The sequence below is a fragment of the Carcharhinus amblyrhynchos genome, chromosome 1 (assembly GCF_965287045.1).
Source record: "Carcharhinus amblyrhynchos chromosome 1, sCarAmb.v2.hapA, whole genome shotgun sequence".
Classification (NCBI taxonomy): Eukaryota; Metazoa; Chordata; class Chondrichthyes; order Carcharhiniformes; family Carcharhinidae; genus Carcharhinus; species Carcharhinus amblyrhynchos.
In genome coordinates this window covers 103,646,317-103,670,213 of record NC_137324.1, presented here as the reverse complement: position 1 = coordinate 103,670,213, position 23,897 = coordinate 103,646,317, and the positions used below count along the sequence as shown (strand labels likewise).

At 37.8% G+C, this 23,897-nt stretch overlaps 1 protein-coding gene across 2 annotated transcripts in view; it reads left to right on the top strand.

Moving 5' to 3' along the window:
- LOC145343736 (cytoplasmic polyadenylation element-binding protein 2-like) overlaps positions 1 to 22,312 on the top strand; it is a 120,006-nt gene extending 97,694 nt beyond the window's left edge. For both annotated transcript variants that reach the window (XM_080190006.1, XM_080189996.1), the window contains 4 exons: positions 141 to 259; positions 3,876 to 3,990; positions 8,122 to 8,303; positions 18,405 to 22,312. In XM_080190006.1, the coding sequence (XP_080046132.1) occupies positions 141 to 259; positions 3,876 to 3,990; positions 8,122 to 8,303; positions 18,405 to 18,632 (644 nt within the window). In that variant the 3' untranslated portion in view covers positions 18,633 to 22,312. The remainder of the gene's footprint in view (positions 1 to 140; positions 260 to 3,875; positions 3,991 to 8,121; positions 8,304 to 18,404) is intronic.
- The last annotated feature ends 1,585 nt before the right edge of the window (positions 22,313 to 23,897 follow it).

Here is a 23,897-nt window from a genome sequence, read left to right as displayed (position 1 = left end):
ATTTTATTTCGATATGCTTTTAGTAGACCAATTGTAAGCAAATATTTTTTTAAAATAATTGTCAGTTTTACAATATAGTTGAAATTAATAGTTAAATAAATTGAGCTGTTTTTACTGACTATTTCTTTTTTATGTTGCAGGTTATGCGTTTCTTCTATTTCAGGAGGAGAGTTCTGTCCAGGCTCTGATTGATGCTTGTATTGAAGAGGATGGTAAACTCTACCTTTGTGTTTCAAGCCCTACTATCAAGGACAAGCCAGTAAGTTTATAGGATGCATCTCAAAGTGCTAGTAGGCAATAACAATTATTCATCATGCCAGCTGTAGTCCTTGAAACACATGAAAAAGAGGGGTATAATTAAAAAGCTGTGTGCGCAAAGTTTAGCATTTGGAACACTGTCATCAAACAGGGTACTGTGTGTTTTTGTATGATCTAGAAACTTATTTCTGAAATATGGGTGACAATAAACAAAAGCATGTTACAAATGAAAGAAATGTTCCTGAATTTCTTAAATTTGGAAAGAAAAGGTGAATGTTGCCTTTGAATGGGAACCGCTCCCTTAGCATATTTGAGATTAGGTTTAGAATTCACACTCACTTGCCTCAGGTTCCACCACCCTGTTTATTGACTAGGAGGGTTAATAGCAGATGCTTAGCATAAAAGGATGCATTTTAGATTTATCCACAGAAATACTGAGAACCTGGCAATCGTGATTGAAAGGCTAGATATGTATATTTTTGTGACAGAAAAGAATAGGCCTCTGGCAATTGTTCTAATGTTAAAAGCATTTAGAAATGTAATCCTTTTAAATAGTTATGTTGTACTTTATTTGTACGAAAACTAATTCCCATATATGTCAGTGGGTTGGCCTAATTACCCTCAACACATAATTTGTGAGCAAACTATTAGTCAGCTGTAATAAACTTCCAGAAGATTGCCATCAGTTCTTTATTTCATTTTAGTTTGTATGAACTAGGGAAAGGGAAAAGGTAATGCAGAACTTACATCGCAAGTGCTATTCGGCAGCACAGGTTTGGCTTTAATTCATTATGATAAATGCTTGATGGAGATACACAGCAGGTGAGCATCTCTCAAATCCTTCTTGAAATGGTGACTGGTATTTTGTGCAGTTAACTTGCAATCTGTTTTACATGTAAATGTCTCAGGTTTATATTATTACACATTAATGGATAGGGATCATTTGATACCTTCATAGTTTGTCAGCAATGTTGTGCTAAAAGGGATGAATCCTAAAAAGTACAACGCTTTAGAACAAGATCACCACAGGAATGAACAGTAGAAAATTTGGTTACTAATGCATTTCAAGATCAAGTTAACTTAAACTTGATGAATGTAAAAAAAAAAGTATGAGGCTTGGTCATTGGCTGCAAAAGCCAAAAGTGCTTTGCTGAAAGTGGTGATGTTTTCAAGTTTTTTTATACTTATTCTTTCACGGAAGCATCGCTGGTAAGACCAACATTTGTTGCCCAACCCTAATTGCTCTTGAGCTGGTTTGCAAAACCATTTCAGAGTGCAATTAAGAATCACCCACATTGCTGTGGATCTGGAATCAAATGTATGCCAGACCAGGTAAGGATGGTAGATTTCTTCCTTTAAAGAATAATAATGAACCAGATGGTTTTCTTGACAATCAGCGGCATTGTTGTGGTTACTATCACTGAGGCTAGCCTTCAACTACAGATTTTTAATTGACTGCTAATTCCACTAGCTGAATTTGAGCTCCTCAGAGCATTAGCCAGGCCTCTGGATTATTAGTTCAGTGACATTACCACTGTACCACTATCTGCCCATAACTACTCTAGTTATTAACTGGATGAAAGCACAAAGATTCAAAGTTCAGTTTAATTGGTGAAGTGCCAAAGATCTGAGCAGCCATGTACAGTAGCAATATTGCTGCACTCAGTGATTTGTTACTTGCTAATTCAAATATCTGATCAACAAATGAATATCATCAGGCTTGCATGACTTCATAGCTCAGAAGTCCTAATGCAATGACTCCTTGGGACTTTCCCAGGAAGCTTGAACTTCTGAGAAAGCCTCAAGTAAGTGCTGCATAATTGTAATAATATTGAGTTAGCACTGTGGTAACGTATGCCCTTTACTGAGTGCCCTCTTCACTTGTTTCCTAATAAATTTGCATTAATACAGTACCCACATTTGGGTATTTCCAATTGTTGCCATTATCATGCATCAAAGACACAGTGCTCTCTCAATAAAATCCCATCATTAAACTTCATCATGTGTATTATAATCATAGTTTGTAGTGTAATTGCACAGCAACATGATGATGTCACACAGTGTTAAGACCAACATACACTTTTTTGGCACAGGTGATTTGTTTAAGTGTGCAATACCTTCTTATTTAGATTTTCATCGCTCACGTGTGCAGTAACTTGATGGGGCCAATTTGTGCATGCCCTGCACAGGAACTCTTTAAGACTGGGTTTACCCACAAACTGTGTACAGTAAGCACCTGATCCCTGTAATACTGCTCTGTAGAGATGCATAGCTTTTCCATCTTGTCCAATTCATGCAGAAACTAAGTAACCATCCTCAAACCTCCCTTATACATTCAGGCATATAGGAGGCAGTCTTGCATTTACATAGAACCCTTTATGATTATTGGCTGCCTGGCACTTAATGAAGCACTTTTGAACATAATCACTGTTGTAATGTAGAAAACACAATAGCCATTTTGCACCTAAAAAGCTCCCAGAAACAGCAGTATGCTAATGATCAGATAAACTTGTTTTTGTGATGTCAGTGGCCAGTATTTATCTCCATCGACCAGGATATTGGGGGAATAACCCTACTCTTCTTTGACATATTGCCTTAGGATCTTTATGTTCACCTGTGAGGACAGGGATTCAGTTTAATGTTTCGTTTGAAAGACAGCACCTCCAACAGTGCAGTATTTCATATTGCTGCACTAGATCTTTGATTTTTGTACTTGGAACTTAAAAGTGGGACTTGAACCCACAACTTTGTGGCTAGGAGGCAAGAGTGCTATCAACTGAGCCATGACTGACCTGGTAGCAGAGCACAGTCCATCATGCAAACCAGCCTCCCATCCATTGACTCTGTCTACACTTCCTGCTGTCTTGGCAAAGCAGCCAGCATGATTGAGGACCCCACGCACCCCAGACATTTTCCCTTCCACCTTCCTTCGGGAAAAAGATACAAAAGTCTGAGATCACGTACCAACTGACTCCAGAACAGTTTCTTCCCTGCTGCTGTCAGACTTTTGAATGGACCTACCTCACATTAAGTTGATCTTTCTCTACACCCTAGCAATCACTAACACTACGTTCTGCACTCTCTCGTTTCCTTCTGTATGAACAGCATGCCCTGTATAGCGCGCAAGAAACAATACTTTTCACTGTATGCTAATACATGTGACAATAATAAATCAAATCAAAATCAAATCCACGCCATCAGGCAAAAAGAAAATGCAAACCGTAAAGTGATTTCCAGATTATAGTCTAATCTTAGGCTCAAATATATATTATAAACTGTTCATACTAAAATAATGGATTTAAAGCTGAGCCCTTAAATTACCAAACAATCTAATACACAGGTCACACTTTCAATACAGGTTCCTCTTGGTTGAGGACTAGTTAAATTGGGATCTATCTTTGGGATGCCAAAAATGTTACATACAAATATTTCATTGTGTGGTGATAGATTGATGCCTGTGTAAATTATGTCTGAATATAATTACAGCATGTGTCACATTGCTGTTTGATCAGCATTTACTCATTGACATTGAAGAATATTCTTATGTATTATGTTTGTCATTTTTTTTGTTTGTTCAACAATAGCTAGGTAATATAAAGATTTCTATTTTTAACTAGGTCCAGATCCGACCATGGAATCTAAGTGACAGTGATTTTGTAATGGATGGTTCACAGCCACTTGATCCACGCAAAACCATTTTCGTAGGAGGTGTTCCTCGCCCTCTGAGAGCTGGTAAAAGAAAAATGTTCATTTAAACTGGTTGAAAAATCTTTATGGATGCAAAATATTTTGTTGAAAATGATAATTATATCATACCAATTGAATGTTCTTGTATCTTAGATCTGTCTTAATCAATGTTTTTTAATCTCACTGAGTAATGCCATATACGATACACAGTAAGCAATGGGCAACTACAAGCTTTCGGATGTGATCTCCCGTCTTGAGGCCTGATTTCTGTTCCCTTGCCCCATTTTTTAAATAAGGTCTTGACTTATCAATTTCCCTCCTTGTCTCCATTCTAGTTACAGCATTGTAAATAGTTACTCTTTTCAAGTGTAAGTCCCTCACTTTCAGATCACCTGCCTTTGCAAACACTGACACTTAACCGCTCTGTCCCTGTGAACTTTGACCTCATCTATAACTCTTTCCTTTCCCAAATTTTTGCATACCTTAATGCTTCCCAAAATTGTCATTTCTTTTGCAACTCTGCAGTTTTATTCAGCTCCCAAAGCTCTGCCCAAACTAGTAAACAACTGGTACATCATCCCTCCTTGTCTTCTAGAACCTTTGACAAGATTGATCATTTTTTTGAATCTTTGTTGTCCAGTGTAGTGAGACTGCCTTGCTTATGCTTATAAATCAGAGCAGCTGTAGTGATGGCTTCACTTATGCACCTTACGAATCCCTCAGGATGCATCTTTGGCCCCCTCCAGTTCCCTATCTAATGCTGTTGCTAGATAACAATCTGATTACATGGGGTTAATTTCCATGCCTATGCTGATAACAGCCACTACTGCCGGTTCATGAACTCCTCTGACCCTTCCACTGCCTCAGCACTATCATTGTTTAGTTTACATCCAAGTTGCAATGATCAGTTTAATTGGAAAGGCGAAAGTTATTGTTCCAGTCCTTCTGGTCAGTGACAGTGCTTGGTGATTGTTACTAACTGTGAAGATCACAGTGTCCTGACCTTTTTTCATCTCGGTAAAAAGTCTGACAACACCAGGTTTAAGTCCAACTGATTTATTTGATAGTACACTCACTAGCTTTCGGGTTAGCCCCTTCGTCAGGTGAATGGAGAGTTCTGGCCTCAGACAGAGCATATAAAGCACAGACAGTTTACAGATTATTGATTAGAATGTGAATCTTTACACCTAACCTGTTACAGCAGGTTAGGTGTAAAGATTCGCATTCAAATCAGTAATCTGTAAACTGTCTGTGCTTTATATGCTCTGTCTGAGGCCAGAACTCTCCATTCACCTGACGAAGGGGCTAACCCGAAAGCTAGTGAGTGTACTATCAAATAAATCAGTTGGACTTGAACCTGGTGTTGTCAGACTTTTTACTGTGTTTACCCCAGTCCAACGCCGGCACATCCACATCATGACTTTTTTTCATCTCACCAGCTGGGTCTTCCTGTCCTTCTAAGAATGGGTTGGTTAGTGAGTGATTGATCGTCCAGTTATACTAGAGATTTAACTGTGTAACAATTTTGTTAAGTATCCAGCTAAGCTGCGCATATCTAGCTCAAGTTTCCAACACTGATCTCAGTGTAAGAGATTGCTGAAGGTCCCAGCCAGCTCAGATCAGCCCATCAGCAGTTTAATTTCCCAGACGATTACATGCCTGTATATGTGGCAAGACTTCCAACCTAAACATTGGTGGATGCTCCAAGACTCTCTACTATTGACATTGAAAGATCTTACCCACTGTCTTTAGCCCCTTCCACAGACACCATACTCCCCCTTTCCTGGCCGCGATGTCAGACTGAACCAGGCTGAACTATCTACTGACTCTGCTGCCTTGCACAATCCTCCATCCCTTCACCTGACCACTGTGACTTCAACCATCTAAACCTGATGTCCTGGAATTCCCTTCCAAATGTTTTCCACTCTCCACTTAAGAAGTTAGGAGGGTTTTAAAGTAGCATTTATGTGACCAAGCTTTTTGGGTATTTCTCCCAACACCATCTCCTTTGGCTTGCATCCATTTTATCCTCGGGTCTCTGTGGAAAAACCTTAAGATACTTTAACATTTAAGATGTTTTATATTTTCTATCATTGTCAAGATTTGACATGAAATTGGACAAAATTTGTCGTATCACTGATGTAAATCAGTGAAATAGTACATTGCTGAAAGTAATTTTGCTTGTATCCTGAATTGAATTGATGAATCTGGGAAGCCACTTAATATTTTTGTTATGTGATTACTGTTTTGTAACCGAAATGAGAACTTTTTATACAAGTAACATCCCAGAAACAGTTAAACCAGAAACTGGAAGGGAGAGAGGAACTCAAAGTTAGTCACCAGAGAAGAAGTAATACTGAGTAAATTGTCAGATCATACACAGCTCCAACAAGAACCCAGGTCATTATAGACCTCATTCTAGAGTCTTATAAGAATGTTTAGTGAGATCGTTGATGCATTAGTTTTAATTTTTAAACTTCACTGGATTCGGGGAAAGTTCATTGGATTGAAAGATATCGAATGTAACTCCGTAATTCAAAAAAGGACAGTGACAGAAAGGAGGAGACTACGGGTCAGTTAGCTTAACGTCTGTCCTAGGGAAAATGTTAGCTATTATTCAAGTTTTTATAGCAGGGCACTTAAGTTCATGGTAATCAGGCAGAATGAACATGGTTTTGTGAAAGAGAAATCATATTTAACCAATTTATTGGAATTCTTTGGGGAAGTAATATGTGCTGTGGATAAAGAGGAACAAGTGGATGTACTGCTCTTAGATTTCCAGAAGGCATTTGACAAAGTGCCACATCAAAATTATTGCAGGAAAAAAAGCTCATGTTATAAGGTGTAACATATTGGCATGGATAGAAGAATAGCTGGCTAACAAGCAAAGAGCATGCATAAATGGGCCTTTTTCAGGTTGGCAAGATGTAACTAGTGCCCCACAGGGATTGGTGCTGGGACCTCAACTGTTTACAATTTATATAAATGACTTGGATGAAGGAATGGTTCCTAAATTTGTTGGTGACACAAAGATAGGTAGGAAAGTAAGTTTTAAAGAGGATATAAGGAGGCTGCAAAAATATATGGGTAGGTTAAGTCAGTGGGAAAAGATCTGGCATATGGAGTATAATGTGTGAAAAATGACCATTTTGGTAGAAAGAAAAAAAGAAATATCTAAATGATGAGAGATTGCAGAGCTCTGAGGTGTAGAGGGATATGGATGATCTTGTGCATGAATCACAAAAGGCTATTATGTGGGTATTAGGAAAGCTACTAGAATGCTATCATTTATTGTGAGGAAAACTGAATATAGAAGAATATAAAATATATAAGTTTCAGTTGCACAGGGTGCTGGTGAGAACTCATTTGAAGTACCGTATACAGTATAGATCGTATTATTTAAGGAAGAATGTGAATGTATTGGAAGCAGTTCAGAAAGGTTTACCTGATTCGTATCTGGAATGGATGGATTGTCATGTGGAAAGATAGGATAAGCTAGTCTTGTATTGACTGGAGTCTAAGAGAAGAAGCAGAGACTTGTTTGAAACATCCTCTAATAGAAGGATCTAGATCTAGGAGTCATTCATTAAAAATGAGTCGCCTATTTAAGAGAGATGAAGTGAAATTCTTTTTCTGAGGGTTGAATCTTTGGAACTTTTTCCCTGAAAAGGTGTTGAAAACAGAAGCCTGACATATTTTTTTCACAGGTGGATAGATTCTTGGTAAGTAAGGGATTGATAGATTTTCGGTGCTAGGCAGGATGCAGATTTGAAGTTACTATCAGATCCGCCAAGAACATATTAAATGTTGGAGTACGCCCAAGGGGCAGAATGGCCTGCTCCTTGTCTGTGTGTTGCAAATCCATTGTCAGCATCTATTTTATTCATGGAGCAAACAAAAGTTAACTTCTTTTGAGCTTCCCACCAATGTCATGGGTTTCTGTCAATTGGCTGATGATGTGAAAATGAAGCTAATATGGACCACAGGGTCTGGTCCATGATTGCTATTGTCAATAAATTGCAACGTGATTGTAGGATTATGTACTTTACATAAGTATGCGGATGAGTTGTTTTATGAGGAAAGGTTGGATAGGCTAGGCTTGTATTGACTGGAATCTAGATATGAATGAATTTTTTAATCATTGAATTTAAAAGCCTTTTTGTGTTTCTTCTACAGTGGAGCTAGCTATGATAATGGATCGCCTTTATGGTGGGGTATGTTACGCAGGGATTGATACTGACCCAGAGCTAAAGTACCCTAAAGGTGCAGGGCGTGTTGCCTTCTCAAATCAGCAGAGCTACATAGCTGCCATCAGTGCTCGATTTGTTCAGCTACAGCATGGAGATATTGATAAACGGGTAAGTGTCACTCTGTATAGTTAGCAGACCCAATGACTTGTTTAACTTAGATTTTGGAAGATATATATGCGCTGTACACTCAACTGCAGAAAATCAATAGTCTGCACCAAAATGCACCCTGTTAAATTGCATGGCAAATCAAACTCTTGAAACAGTTATACATAAGTCCATGCATGCATGTGATTTATTTTATTACAGCATTGCATCACTTAATATGAAGGAGCAAAGTTGAAAGCAGTAATCTTTGAAGCAACACTCTTGAAGTACAACAATATATTTTTAGTGAATATAAAGTCAAGAAATCCTATGTATCATTGCATTTTAGAAGCTCTGTGTAAAAATATCATGCTCTGGCAAGAGTTGATTTCGAAATCTATCCACACCCTCACCTCTCCCTATCTCCATAACCTCTAGCCCCACAACTCTTGAGCTATCTGTGTTCCTCTAATTATAACCTCTTAAGCATTCTCAATTTTAATTTCTCTACATTAGTTGCTCACCTTCAGTTGCTTAAATCCTAAACTCAGGAATAACACCTGCCTCCATACACAAACACACATGCATTCACTGCACACTGTATTACTTGTATACACAACTCTGCCCCTCTACTTCACTTTCCTTCTTTAAGACAGTCCTTAAAACTTACCTTTTTGACCAAGTTTTAAGTCATCTGACCTACTATCTCCTTATGTCACTCAGTGTCATATTTTATTTAATATCCCTGTGAAGTGCCTTGGGATTTTTTATTACGCTAAAAGCACTCTAGAAGAATAAATTGTTATAAGGTGAAGGGGAATACAAAAAAAGTGCAGGGAAGCCAATGAGGCTGAATCCTATTGTCAGCTGAGTTTTTTTAACTTGCCCACTGAATATGGGTGTCTCTAGCAAGGCTGGCACTTATTGATCAACCTTAATTGCCTTGGCAAATGTGGTGTTGAGTGCCGTCTTGAGCTGCTTCAGTCCATCTGGTGTAGGTGCACTCAGTGCTGATGGAGAAGGACTTCCAGAATTTTGGCCGAACAATGTGGAAGGAACAGTGACACATTTCCAAAGTGGATGGTGGTGAATATTGAAGGCAAATCATCTGAGTCCCAGGACATCACTGTCAGAGTTTCTCAGGATAGTATCCTAGGCCCAATCATCTTCAGTTGCTTCATCATAAGGTCAGAAGGTCCTTTTTGCCATCATAAGGTCAGAAATTGAGATGTTCACTGATAACGCTGTGCTCAATACCATTTGTAATTCCTCAAACTGAAACAGTCTGTCACATGCGGCAAGACCTGGATACCATTCTTTGGACTAATGCGTAACGATCAACATTTGCACCGCACAGTGCAAGGCATTTACCATGTGTAACAAAGAATCAGTATCCATCTCTCCCCTTGACATTCAACAGCATTGTATTCACTGAATTCCTCACCATCAACTTCATAGGAGTTCCATTGAAGAGGACTTGAACTGAGCTAGCCATATAAATACTGTGACTATGAGAGTAGATCAGAGGCTGGGAATGCTGCAGTGAGCATCTCACTTTCTGACTCCCCAAAGCCTGTCCACCATTTTCAAAGCACAAGTCAGGAGAATAATGGAATACTCCCTACTTACAACTTCCTACAACAATCAAGAAGTTTGACACCATCCAGGACATAGCAGCTCACTTGATAGGGATCCCACCCACCACAATAAATATTCACTCCTCTATCCACACACAGTGGCAGCAATGTGTACCACATACAGGAGGCACTGCAGTAACATAAGGCTCCTTTGACAGCACTTTCCAAACCCATAATCTCCACCACCGTAAAGGACACATGGGAACTTGAGCACTTACAATTTCCTCTTCAAGAAAGACACAGTCATCCTGACTTGGAGCTATGTCACAGTTGTTACATCCTGTTAGGGACTGGTGTTGTTTAAAGAAGAAATCCGAACACCAAGCAATTAACCAGTAGAACTAAGCTATAAGATTCCACACTATTAAACTGGAACTAGCTTTATTGTGTATTAAAAAAATTAAACGAAGTAGGCTCCAGCTGATAAACTGGATTTAACTTTTTACTTCCCATCATCATCCCCCACACAAACAGTACCTCCACCCTATCTTTGGAAAGAGTTCCCTTCTGAATATTTATTCACTTTTCCTGTTACCCAGCCAAAAGATATGCCACAGCCCTCCAGAATTTACTTCTCCTTAGCATTCTAGCTATTCTTCTGAGATGCAATTCTTTGTGGGCTCCTCCATTACCTTTTCGCTGGGCAACCACCTATTCTTTTCTTTACTGATCTCAACTATGGATGTCTCTGCTCCTTTTTTGAGTTGCTGGCAGATATCCAACTGCCTTCCCACAGCTTTCCAAACTAACTCTGCTGATTCTTTTGTGTAACAAGACTCTGTGAGGACTACTGTAGATTTCCTCCATTTGATCCAAGCTTAGCAAATCTACAACTGCCCTTCCATCCAAATGCATTCCACACAATGAGTGATAAAGTTAGTATTTTCTCCAATGAAAGTGCGGGCCTAACTGGCCATCACTTCCTGTTGGCTCAATTAATCTGATGAGATGCTATCCTCACCAAAGCAAGCTACAGTTGCCTTTGTCTGTTACCAAACTAAACTGCCTGCTTCTGCCAACAAATCCACGCAGTTAAATTAAACCACGATGATGTCATGCTTTGAGATAAAACAGAAATGCAAACTGTTTTACCTTCGATACAACTCTTTGATTCTATACTCATGAATGATTTGTATCTCTAATGGAGTTTTACATCCATCTTTTTCCAGAATTGCTAGCTTTTAATGGAGATAATAGTAGACACCCTGGCTCTATGCTGAGTTCAAAAATATGTAATCTATTGTTAACTGTTTATACTTCAACTCTTACTTTACAAGGTAAACATAAGTTAGCTTTTAATTGTAATTAACTTCAAACTTGTTTGAATTATATTTACTTCAGGGTTACTTATTAGTTTCTCAATCAGATGCCTCCGTCACCCCAATTTTTATTTAAAACTTTATTCGTAAAACCAAAGTTTTATATTCCATATGACTCACAATCCAGATGTTCACAACCCTGCTTCTGTATGAACATTTACTCAAAATCCTGGGACTCGCTGTAACTATGTGTGTTATCAGCTCCCCACCATTTTCTTGAAGGCAATTAGTGAACACCAAATGCTGGCTTTCCCAGTGGGGCACTCACTGGCAAGATCAATAGTGGGAAGCCCGAAAATCAGAAATTTCAGCAGAATATTCCAATGCTACCTAAAGTCCTGCCGGAGACTGGTGTGGACCAATTTTGCATTCCACAAATGAGATGCAGATAAAGGCCTGAATCTTCCTCCTCCATGCCTGATTCTCCACAACAGCAGCATGAAAACACACCGGCCCAGAACGTGTCTGACCTAACGTGGTGTGCAAAAGTCAGAACGTACCTGAAGAAGGCCTAGGGCTGCCTCTGGAATTTAGTATGGAGACTATCAATGACCCTGGATCCTGGAACACCACATCATGGGTGGGGGGAGCACCTATCAGTGGGTTGTCCAGCTTCAGGCACTTTGAGGAGGTCCATCTTCCAGTCTCAGTATGTTTCAGACTGCTTTCTTCAATAGTTGGTAATGATGTTGTATGTCTTTTTATCATGGCACCCAGATATGACATTGGGGTGCATGCCATCAAACCTGCCCTGCCATGTAAGACAGCACAAAACACCCAGATGCGTAATTAATTACACTGGGGGTGGAGGCATGGTTTCCCACTGGCCTCTGCAGTGGGACACACTCCCCATCCCTGTCCTGCTATGAGACTTTGTCCTGGATTGGAGAATTCCACCCTTTGAGCTTGATAGGCCAAATGATGTTCTTGTTTGTGCTCAACTTCATGAATACAGTTCAAGCAAGCCATTCCTTAAGGACTTTGTTGATTGTGTAATGTTGAATTACTGGCTGAGTCTCCTACTATAAATACACAATGGAAAGCTGGGCACCCATTGCATGCAATTTTTTTAACTATCCAATTTAACATTTGGAACATCATATATTCTGCTGTCCAGTGCATGATGTGTAATTGGAGCAGGCAAGTTTTTCCTTCAGAAGAACAAGTTGGGAAATAGTCCCACATACAGCTAGTGAGGACAGATGATCACAAAAAGCTTTGTCGTATCAGTTTAATGCCTGTTTTTTGTTTCATTAACAATGCTGAAAAAAAACTTCAGTTGTTTTGCTGATTTCCCAGTGAGCATGTTTTAATTCTTTAAGTAAATATAATGGCTCAAATAGCAAATATGAACATTTGTTGTTAGGAGACCTAGTTATTGTAATTTTTTGTGAGCTGTTACAATATTTGCTATTAATTGAAAAGCTTTTGTTTTCCTGTGACCTTACTTGGAGTAAACCAGCACCTATCATATTGTTGCTCTCATGAGGGCATAATTGATGTAAAGGAAATCTTTGTATATTTTTGTATTAATATGGAATAGATTACTGTCCACTTTCAAAATCTATGTAATCATTACTTGATTTTTTTTTCTCATTCATCCTCCTTTCCAGTAAAAGTTGGCACCGATGGGATTTGTTCTGATTTCTCATTGCGACTCCAGTGTTTCAGAACTACATTGTGCTCTGTGATGCTGTTCTATGAGCCTTTTGAAAAATGTATTATGGAATGGAATTGGTTTTAGCAGGAATTGCATTTTATATAGATTACCCGTAAGCAGAATGAATTATAAATTATGTATGCTCCATCAAAGATCTTGGTGAAAACAAGAGTATTTGAGCGGCAGGGCTATTGTATTTAATAGTAAATTGTCTTTTTTGGCTCTGAGAATGTAGCAGTTTTCTTCTTCTAGAATATTGGTATGAGAGCAGAGTTATAGTGACAGATGGAACAGGTAACATGCCTATGTCTGAGGAGATTAGAACTGAACATTAGTCATTTCAGCTCAGTGGTTAAGAACAGCTGCAGTAATTAGCTGTCGTCCCCGTGATAAATGTCTCGATGGACGTGTGTGTGTACACAATTCTCATCAGTCAAAAATATGTTATCGTAATGCTCACATTTATTTTAAAACGTGCATTCCTTCCAGTATACCTACAGTTCAGAACTCAATCTTTAGCTCATTACATACTCAAGTTATGTAACAGTACAAGACAAAGTAATCGCTTCACGTGTCTTAAATATAGATATTCATTAATACATTTTGGATTCTGGAAGATTTGAATGATGTTGCAAAAAGTACTGTTTAAATTGATTAATGAGCCAGGAACAAAGTGACTCCACGCACACCTCGTGATGGAAGATTCACATTCAATCAATCGTCTAGCGTATTGTATTACCTAATTTCTGACACCTACAATTCTAAGGGTTCTATTATGTTTAGCTGGCTTTAGTGAGAGGAAAGTGGAAGCTTTATTCATTCACGAGATGTGGGTGGTGTTGTCTCGGCCATATGTAAGAACTGAGTGACTTGGTAGGCCATTTAAGAGAGCGTCTAAGAGTCAGCCACGTTGCTGTAGATCTGGAGTCGCATATAGACTAGACCAGGCAAAGATAACAGATTTCCTTCTGTAAAGGATATTAATAAACCTGATGGATTTTTACAACTATTAATGATAGTTTTGACATCATTATATTTTTAATTCCAGGCTTTCTTATTCAATTCAAAATTTTCCACCATACTGGGATTCAAACCTCAGTCCCCAGGCATTATTCTGGGGCTCTGTATTACTGGACCAGTGATAATACCATTATGCCTCCCTAAAGTAGACCTGCCACTGAGGGTTGAACTCCCTTCCAGTTAGCTCCAAATACCCCCGCAAACTTATATTCCACCTATTAAAGTCATTCTAGCTAGACAGGCAGTGGGAAATTGGCCATTTCATGTACGACTAAGCTGTATAGTTTAACTAGTCAGAAATCAAGCAGTGTCCTTGCACATGTTTGAGACTCTTCATACATGAGCTGATTTGCCAAACTGAGCTTACAGTTGTGTTCCATCCAGAACAGTGTGCATTATATATTTAGCAAATAGAAACTATATGATTTGTGCATTTTAATGTGGGGATGGGATTGTGTATGTGTACCAGAAACCCAGCTAACCAAAGAACACTTTTCCCGATGATTTATTGAGATTGCCATTTTTTGTTGATTTTAATATGAGCACACTTTCCAAGATTTGGCTTTATTGCTGTCCTGCATTTTGTTCCTTTTATTAATTTGTTAGCTAAGCTCCCACATACGCATCACGTAACCTTAATTAGCAGCAGCGCAGTGTATGCATAATTTATTAATATGCAATTTCAGCAGATGTGATTAAATGAAGCATATATTTATAGTGTCATTGTTCTTCTGAAGAGGCTGAGGCTATAAATTAACATTAAATTCTTCAGCTGTTCAAATTAACCTCAGCGTACTTCATGCTGGCATGTTAATTTTACTTCACCATAGTTGTGTACTTAGCTGCTGCATTATCAAGCCTAAATGAGCCTTTACTCAAATCATCTTATACTGCCAAATTTAGTATTTTCTATAGGTGGAGAATTGTCTTAAACTGAACAATGTTATATAAATTGGCATATTTCTTACTGTCTTGTGCAGGTTAAGAATATTGACAGTGTAATTCGATTGTAGAGTTCAATACCAGTACAGTGGGTAAACACAAACATATTTGCTTAAGTATTGGAAACATTGAAACTATTGATTTTGATACCCATTCCTAGCTCAGTTCACTTGCTACAAACTCCATCCCTCTCTTTGGCACAGTCTGAGATTAGGCTTTCACAACCTTGATGTCACATTCAATCCCAAGATGAATTTCCAACCTTGTTCATGCCATCACTAAGACTGCCTATTTCAACTCTAACATCATCTGAATTTATTCCAGTCTCAGCTTGTCTATTTCTGAAACCCCGAAGAATGCCTTCATTACTTCTAAACATTACCATTCTATCACGCTCCTAGTCTCCCACATTCTTTCCTCTTTTTACTAGAGATGATCCAAAACTCTACTGCACTTATCTTAATTTGCAACAAGTTGCAATTTCCTGTCGTCCCTCTGCTTACTGATCTACATTGGCTCCTAGTCAAGCAACATCTGGATTTTAAAATTCTCATCCTTGTTTTTAAATCTGTCCATAGCCTCGTCCCTCTCTGTCTAATCTACTCCAGCCCCACAATTCTTTTGAGATATCTGTGCTCTAATTCTAGCTTCTTGTGCATCCCTGATTTTAATTGCTCCACAACTGGGGACTGGATCTACAGTTGTCTAGTCCCAAACCCCAATGCTCTCCCTCTATCTCTCCACCCCAATTTCTTCCTTTTAAGATATTCTTTAAAATCCACCTCTGACCAAGCTTTCAGACATCTGGCTTAATATCTCTTCATGTGGCTCAGTGTCATGTTTGTTTTATAATGCATTTTCTTTTGTTAAAGGTGCTATTTAAGAATACGTTATTGTTCCATCTGTATCAAAGACATAAAGTTGATGAGATGAAAGCAATGAAGAAAATCTAAGCGAAATGTATTTGCTTTAGTGGAAGAGATAGTGTAACAAAATCTGGGGAATGAGTAGAAATGAATTGAGTCGATTTAATTTGTGTGCGCACAGAGCTGATTTGTGTCCACATAAAACACAGCAGAAGGCACCCTCTGAACCTGACATCATGTATAATTCTGTTGTACGATTTATACACAAGATAGCGTGCAATTATTGTTAGCCAGGACTGAAGCAGGGATCATCCATCCATTAAATCAGTTTGGTCAAATAGATGCATTTTCCAGCAGCTAGTAGCCCCAGATCAATTCGGGCTGGTCTAAAATCTTGCCGCTATTTAAAAAGAGCATACTGTCTATCAGTGATGTCACCCAAAAAGCCTAGCAGATTCAGAATCTCAATTTTATTTAATTTGAGTGTCTCAATACCAAGTAAAATTAGTGTTTGCAAAATTTTTTTTCACTAGCGAATGTGGTATGTTTAGAACTACTTCCCTGCTTGTCCCTTCTCCCACTATGAAATTTAATGTAGAGATAAACTGCATTGCACTTTGAGAATTAATTTTCATACATCCTTAATCTAAGATTAAAAGAATCTTGGGTAGGGAAACTCCAGAGCTGTTACTCTGATCTGGTGTTTTATTGTAGGTAGTTCACTGATCCTGGAAAAGCTTTAAGCAGTTTTGAGCATTTGATAGTGGAGAAATGTCTAGAAACAATAATTCAGGACAAAATTAATAGTCACATGGACAAATGTGGGCTAATTAAGAAAAGCTTGCACAGAATTGTTCTGGGAAAATCATGTTTAACTAACTTGAAGTTTTTTTTTGAAGAGCTAGCAGAGTGTGTTTGAGGACCATGTGGTGTCCAAAAGGCATTTGATACTGTGCCACACAACAGACTTGTCAGCAAATTCATAGATCATGGAATAAAGGGAAAATAACTGGATATGAAATGGACTTAATGACAGAAAACAGGATAGAGGCTAACGGCTGTTTGTCAGGCTTGGAAGGTGTGGAGCAGACTTTCCCAGGGGTCTGTGTTGAGATCCTTGATCTTATTGCTATAAATGACCTAGACCTTGATGTATAGAACACAATTTCAAAATTTGTGGATGATGAGACTTAGAAGCGTCGTGAACTGAGGTGGATAATGCAGAACTTCAAAAGGGCATGGGCAAGTAGGTGAAATTGGCAGGCAGGTGGCAGATGAAATGCAATGAAAAGAAATGTGAAGTGATACATTTTGGTAGGAAGAGCATGAAGTGATGCAGGAGCAGAGGGACCTGGGTATATATGTAGCGAGGTCATTTGAGGTGGCAGGATTGGTTGAGAGCGTGGTTAATAAAGCAGACAGTATCCTAGGCTTTAATGATAGGGGCACAAAGTATAGGAGCAAGGAGGTTATGTTGACCTTGTATAAGCCACTAGTTCAATTTCGGCTGGAGTGTTGCATCCAGTTCTGGGCACCACACTTCGGGAATGATGTGAAGGCATTGGAGAGAGTGCAGAAAATCTTTGTGAGAATGGTAGCAGAGATGAGGAATTTTAGTTTTGAAGATGGATTAAAGAAGTTGGGACTGCTTCCTTGGAGAAGAGAAGGCTGAGAGAAATTTTGATGTAGGGGTTCAAAATCGTGAGTAGTCAGGACAGAATAGATAGAAGAAACTGTTCCCATTTGTGAATAGATTGAGAACGTGAGGGCACAATTTGAAAGTAATTGGGAAAAGAAACAAAAGTGACATGAGGAAAACTTCGTCACACAGCTAATGATTGGGATCTGGGATACTCTTGAGTGTGTGTGGTGGAAGCAGATTCAATCAAGACATTTAAAAGGCAATTGGACTGTTAACTGAAAAAATATATAGACTTACCAGGAAAGCGGGGGAATAGCACCTGATTGAATTTCTCATTCAGAGTGTTGGTGCAGACATGATGGGTGGAATGGCATCTTTTTGCAATGTAACAATTCTGTGATGTGAAATGAGTTTAGAGTATCTCAATCCAGCTACCAGCCGTTAGGGAAACTACTTATAATCTCTGACTAAATTGACATTTCCTCTGCCATTAAGATTGAGGGAGGATGTGCATCTTATCTGACTGTGTTCCATTCTGACATTGGATGGCTTAGTCCCAGGCACAGACACATCTTGCCTTCCTTCGCACAAATATTATAAAATTATTCTCAGAAAAGCTACAAATTTTGCTCCGCCATCAAGGCTTTGCTAGTTGGTTTAAAAAATTTACTAACGGTTGCTAAAATCCATTTTTTAACAAAGGAAACTATCAATTTTTTGTATTACTTTTATGCTTCTGACTGAAGGCTTTTTGGTGTAATCAGCAATTCCCTGAAACACAACCGATATAGCATGTAAGCAATCATGTAAGTCAGGAATTCTGAGTAAATTTATTCACTTTGTCCAATCCCTTGAAAGCAGATTTTGGAGCAGTGCGACTCTGGACATACAAAAGTAAATTGCAACATAATGTAGTTTAACAAACTGAAAACTTTGCTAAAACTAATTTTTGTGCCCTACCACTCAAGCAGAGCCCAGATTTCTTGCAATGACAATAGGAAAAAATATATTAACCATAAATTACACTTTATTCCAACAGGTGGAAGTTAAGCCATACGTGCTAGATGATCAAATGTGTGATGAATGCCAGGGGGCTCGATGTGGTGGAAAGTTTGCTCCATTTTTCTGTGCCAATGTCACTTGTCTGCAGTATTACTGTGAATTTTGTTGGGCAAACATCCACTCTCGTGCCGGGCGGGAGTTCCACAAGCCACTGGTGAAGGAGGGGGCCGACCGCCCTCGACAGGTTCACTTCCGCTGGAGCTGAACGTAACATTCAGGCGCCTGAAGGATCATGACGGATGAAGAGAGGAGAGTGCATGAGGCTTAAAAGGCTGAAGAAACTATGAATAGTTAGGAGAAATAAGTGCATTCTTCTGCCTCCTACCCCAGCTCTCGATGCATACATCATATGTAGCAGCTAATACACTACAGGCCTCTGTTTGTCACCAAAACCCTGCATCTCAGGCTTTACTAACTTTTTTGAGGTACTTTCATGTTTTTTGGAAAAAAATCGATTTTTTGTAGTTTTTTCAAGTTATTTTTTTATATAAAAATCTTAAAATTAGAAGTGAGAATGTTGCCACTTAGGGGCGCACAGTTTGCTGCTATCTTCAATGGGTGGAGCATGCACTTATTTCAGGAAGCTCAGTTTCATCTCCAAGACCTGTCCCTAGTAATTTTACCAAAGGTAGCAAATAGTAGGAGGCGTTTAGCTATAGGTGAGTGATTTCTGCCACACAAAATTTTATTTTTTAATGTTGCTATTTGCAATGTATACACAAACTTTAAAAAAAATAGGGTTACGTTTTTGCTCTCCATTTTGACTTGCAAGAAATAATACCTCAAGAGACTGATCTGGTTTAACTATTTTAGCATTTTTATTATTCTTGAGCTGCATTAGAAGCTTTGCTGCTATATAGGTATCACATTTAATGCCAGAACACACAGTAACAAAATGGGATCAGAAACATAATTATAGCAGCTGCATTGTGGAAGAATTAGATGCAGGTGGCAATGGCCTAGACTGCCACAGTTCAGAATGTGAATTTAAACAATTGCATGTTTACTTGTACACCTTATGCATGCACTAAAAGTATATTCATACATGTTCCTTCACAGCAATGGGTGTGATGTCAGTTTTGGCAAACATTCAGAAAAAATAGTTAGCATGAATGAAAGGTACAATAATAGTTTAAAAGAAAAACAGGAAAAAAAAACCTAACTTGCATGTATTAATGTGACTCCTGTAACGAGAATGTCCTACTGCTACACTTTGTATACATTATGCAAAATAGCTTTTAGAGTAGAAGTGCAGCCACTATCGTGACCTGGTGGGTTGTGGAGTTTGATTTCTGCAGACTGGATGTAATCTCGTATTCCCTGTGCAATCTTGTTAATATGTGCGTTTTGTTTAGTGTTGTGTGTTGTTGTCCTGAATAGAAATTTAAAAGTAGCTAGGGTTTTAAAGCAAATTAGTAAATGGAAAAGAAAATAAGACTTTTGATTTCATTGCCCCTTTCATAAAACTCTTTGGTATAATGGCTCAGACTTCCTCTACAAACCAAAGATGGCCAGCACACTGCTAAACAATCACCAAACTCCAAGCCCCCTCCAAAAAATATTATAAAATGGTACTGATTTCATCATATAAGATACACAATTTACTAAACTAGCCATTTTAAAGTCAAAATGGAGATGACTATGGTGTTAAATTAACCTGGTTTGACATTAAAGCATTGAATTTCTCTGCAGTTTAATCACACTAGAATGAAAAATGTATTAGTAAGCTGCTGAAAGTTATGCGGGTGTCAATTATTTATTCAAAAAAAAGGTGATCATGCCATTACAAGCATTTACTGTACAGAACAACCGTATATAATCCTTAGGGACAATCTTTTTATGTAAGCAAGATGTTGGTCTTGAACATTGGTGGTCTCCTGGTGTGCTTTTGTGTATGTAGTTCATGTCTAACTCTGCTGTTTATAGTGATTGTGATGCAACTTTTAAAATGTTTGAAGTCAATGCTGTTTTGAAGAATAGCTTTTTTACTAATTTATTTATTGGCTAATGCCCCCATTTGTTACTTACCATGGTTCTCCAGGCTATTTGGAGCATTCGTTCTCTGCCAAATTTGTTCCATTTTCAGACACCCATATTGGCATTTGTTATGCACTACTTTTGTATCTTGGTGAGAGTTTTTTCCAACAGTCAGCTGTTTTAGGGCACACTTTTTGACTGATGGCATCTCCTTTGCAATACCTCAATTTTCTGAATTTAGAAGAGAAATTGATAGTTTTGCTATGTTTATTATTGAAAGATCTGCATATATAATTTAACTTGGCAAATAAATGATTTAAATTGATAATTTTATTTTTCCATACATTCTGCTTCCTAAATTTGGAAGGGTCTAAGCATTTGTAAACTAACGTGGTAACCTTAGGAGGGCTCTTCTACATAAAACTGTGCAGAAAGTAAGTGCAGTAATTTGAAATATCCCCAACTCCATAAGTAAAATTAAAGGCATAATCACCAAGGTATTTTGTTAAATTAATTTGATTTATATAAATCTTAAATGAACCCTTTTTAGGGGTGGGGTGGTGGTGGTAGAATGATTTTTGTTTCATCTGCTGTCATTTCTTTCCCGAGACAACTTTATTACTGTAGCACCTGAATTATTCAGCATTGCCATGGAGTAAATGGCAAACACTGTAATGCATCTTTTTTAAAGAAATCATATTTATTTTCACTATTTTTGTAGAAATGTAATTATTTTGTTTTGATTGTATTATTTTTATATTCTAATAAGCTTGTTCACATACTGTGCTCCCCGAATGTATGTATTTCTGCCCAGGTGCAGGGCTCTGCAGAGAAATTAATTTTTTTAAAACCATGCTATGTTTCTGCAAAGAAAACATGAGCAAATATATTTTATGGGAAACACTTGACATTTTAACCCCTGTTGCATCTGGCCATATGAGGCCTTTCCTCAAAGATGCTGAAAGACTTGAATATAACACATTTTGGAAGGCTGACTAACCTCGACTCTGTGTTGTGATGTGCAATACTGTTTCTAATGTTTGTAAGAAAAGAAAAAGAATAACAGTGTAAACCTTTTAATGCAGATTTATTTTTTTCATTGCATATTTGCAGACTAGTTATCCACAATGTCATTTTTTTACTGTCAGAAATTTTACCCCTTTGTCATGCTAATATTTTTAAATCCAGAGATCTTTGTACTGATGTAAATGATTGTAGTTATTTTGGATAGTGTTTTGCTAAAAAAAAAGAAAAAAAGGAGATACTTTTCATGCATATTTGCCTATTTTGTTCTTATTTTACTTTAAAAATATGACTACTTTTTCAATAGTAGCATGATACTTGGAATAATTTTCTTATTCAGCCAGTGTCATTAATATTATTTTGTATTTTTATGTGGAAAATATAATTTTATGATGCTAATTCCTAAAGTTTATTTTATGTTGATTTATTTTTGGAGCTAAAATCTTTGTAATATGTTAAAGTCTCTAGATTCTAATTAAATGCTTGTGTATAGATTCAGAGCAGTGGTTTACAGGAGTGTTTCGGTTGTAATTAGCAACTAATGGTTCTTTGATATGCAAATTAGACAGCCATCAATTTCTGCCAATTCTGTTCTTTTTTGTACTTTATAGGGAGAGTTGATTAGTAATTTTGTTTTGATTTTTAAATAAAGGAGAACCCATGCTTTTATGGACACAAGATCACCTCAAGCTTGATTTAGTTTCATTTTCAACTTTTGTATTTCTTTCTTTTGCATATTTCTGTTGATGTCTAATCCTCCAGTCTGTCTGTTGTACTGGTGATAATTCTGTACTGGAATGGTTTGCTGCCAATTATTTATATTAAGTAATTTTTAAATATTTGTAATATTAACTGTTGACTGAATTAATAAACCATTAAACTATTTGCATGTTTGCTCAATGCTGAAAATGTACCTGTCAGCTGTCCTATTTGGAATTAGAAAATTTACCTACTCTTTCCAGTGTCTGACTTTGAGTAAGGAGTGTTGTAGACCTTGGGCATTCTGAAACTTGAATTTCTGTAATGCTAAACTTTACATTCTCTTTTTTAACCAATATTACTGCAATTCCTTCCTGCTCCAGCAGGATTTAAAGACAGGCTGTGAACACTTAAAGTCAGGCTGTCAACACATGCCTGGATACTTGTTTTTGCTAATAACTCTAGTATTTAATAGACCTTTCACCAAACTTAAAACAAAGTGGCTACGCAACTGTTAATATAGAATTTTGTAATTGCTTCTGAGAAACAGAAATAAGTTCCAGCTCTAACCAAGCAGCAGGAACATTAAAAGGGTTAGGTTTGATTGCACAATTATTCCAGTATTCTTGAATATATTCTCTCGAGTAGAAAATTAATTATGATATCCAGTAATAGAATGACAGAACAAGTTCAAAGTACTGATTGACCTCCCTGTTCCAATTTAAATGATGCTGGCGAAAAATCAAACTACCTGTGCATGAACATTGCGCCACATGCAGAATAATAATAATATAGCAATACTATAATAGGTTTGTGATTTCAATACCCAAAATAAGATTAAGCAAACCAATAGTAACATCACTTATAGGAAATAAATAGAAGATAATTTAGACAGAGCCTCAAGAAGGATTAAGCCATGAGGTGCATTATTGGTGGGTATGTTTGGGACTAGGACGTGGTCGTTATTGCAGAATGGGATGCCATTCGTCCCTCACGTCCATGCCAACTCAGCAATTCAGTCAATCCCAGTTCCTGCTCTTTCCCATTGCTCATCTATGCATTCATTACCCTTTCAGGCAGTGAATTTCATGTCATAACCACTTGCTGTATAAAAGTTCTTCTTATATCCCCTGTATCTGTCACCTAAAACTTTAAATATGTACATCAAGTCTTTGTACCATGAGCTAGTACGAACAGATTTTATTTTGTCTACCTGGTCTAAACATGTCATAATCTTGTACACCTCTATCAAATCTCTATCTCCTTTGCTTTAAGGAGAGCAATCTCTGTTTCTCCAATCTAACCTTGTAGCCAAAATCCCTGATGCCTGCAACCATTTTGGTAAATCTGTTCTGCATTTTTTTTACAAGCAACATTGCAGCCTAAAGTATGGTGGCCAGAACTGAACATGATACTCCAGTTGCGGTCTAACCAGAGCTTTATAGAAAGTTCAGCATAACTTTCTTGCTTTTGTACTCATTTCCTCTATTTATGAAGATCTCATTTGACTTGCTAATTATTATTTCAATATGTCCTGCTACCTTTAAAGGTCAATGCATATGAACCCAAGACATACCTCTGAGCCTGCACACCATTTAGAACTGTGCCAGTAAATTTTTGCCTTTCCCTATCCCCTCTGTCAAAATGCATCACCTCACTCTTTTATATTCTTTCTGGTACTGGTCTGCCCATTCTGCTAATCTGTTGCATCATTTGGTTTCATCCTTACTTTTAGTCACACTTTCAAATTTTGAAATCTTACAGCATTCCA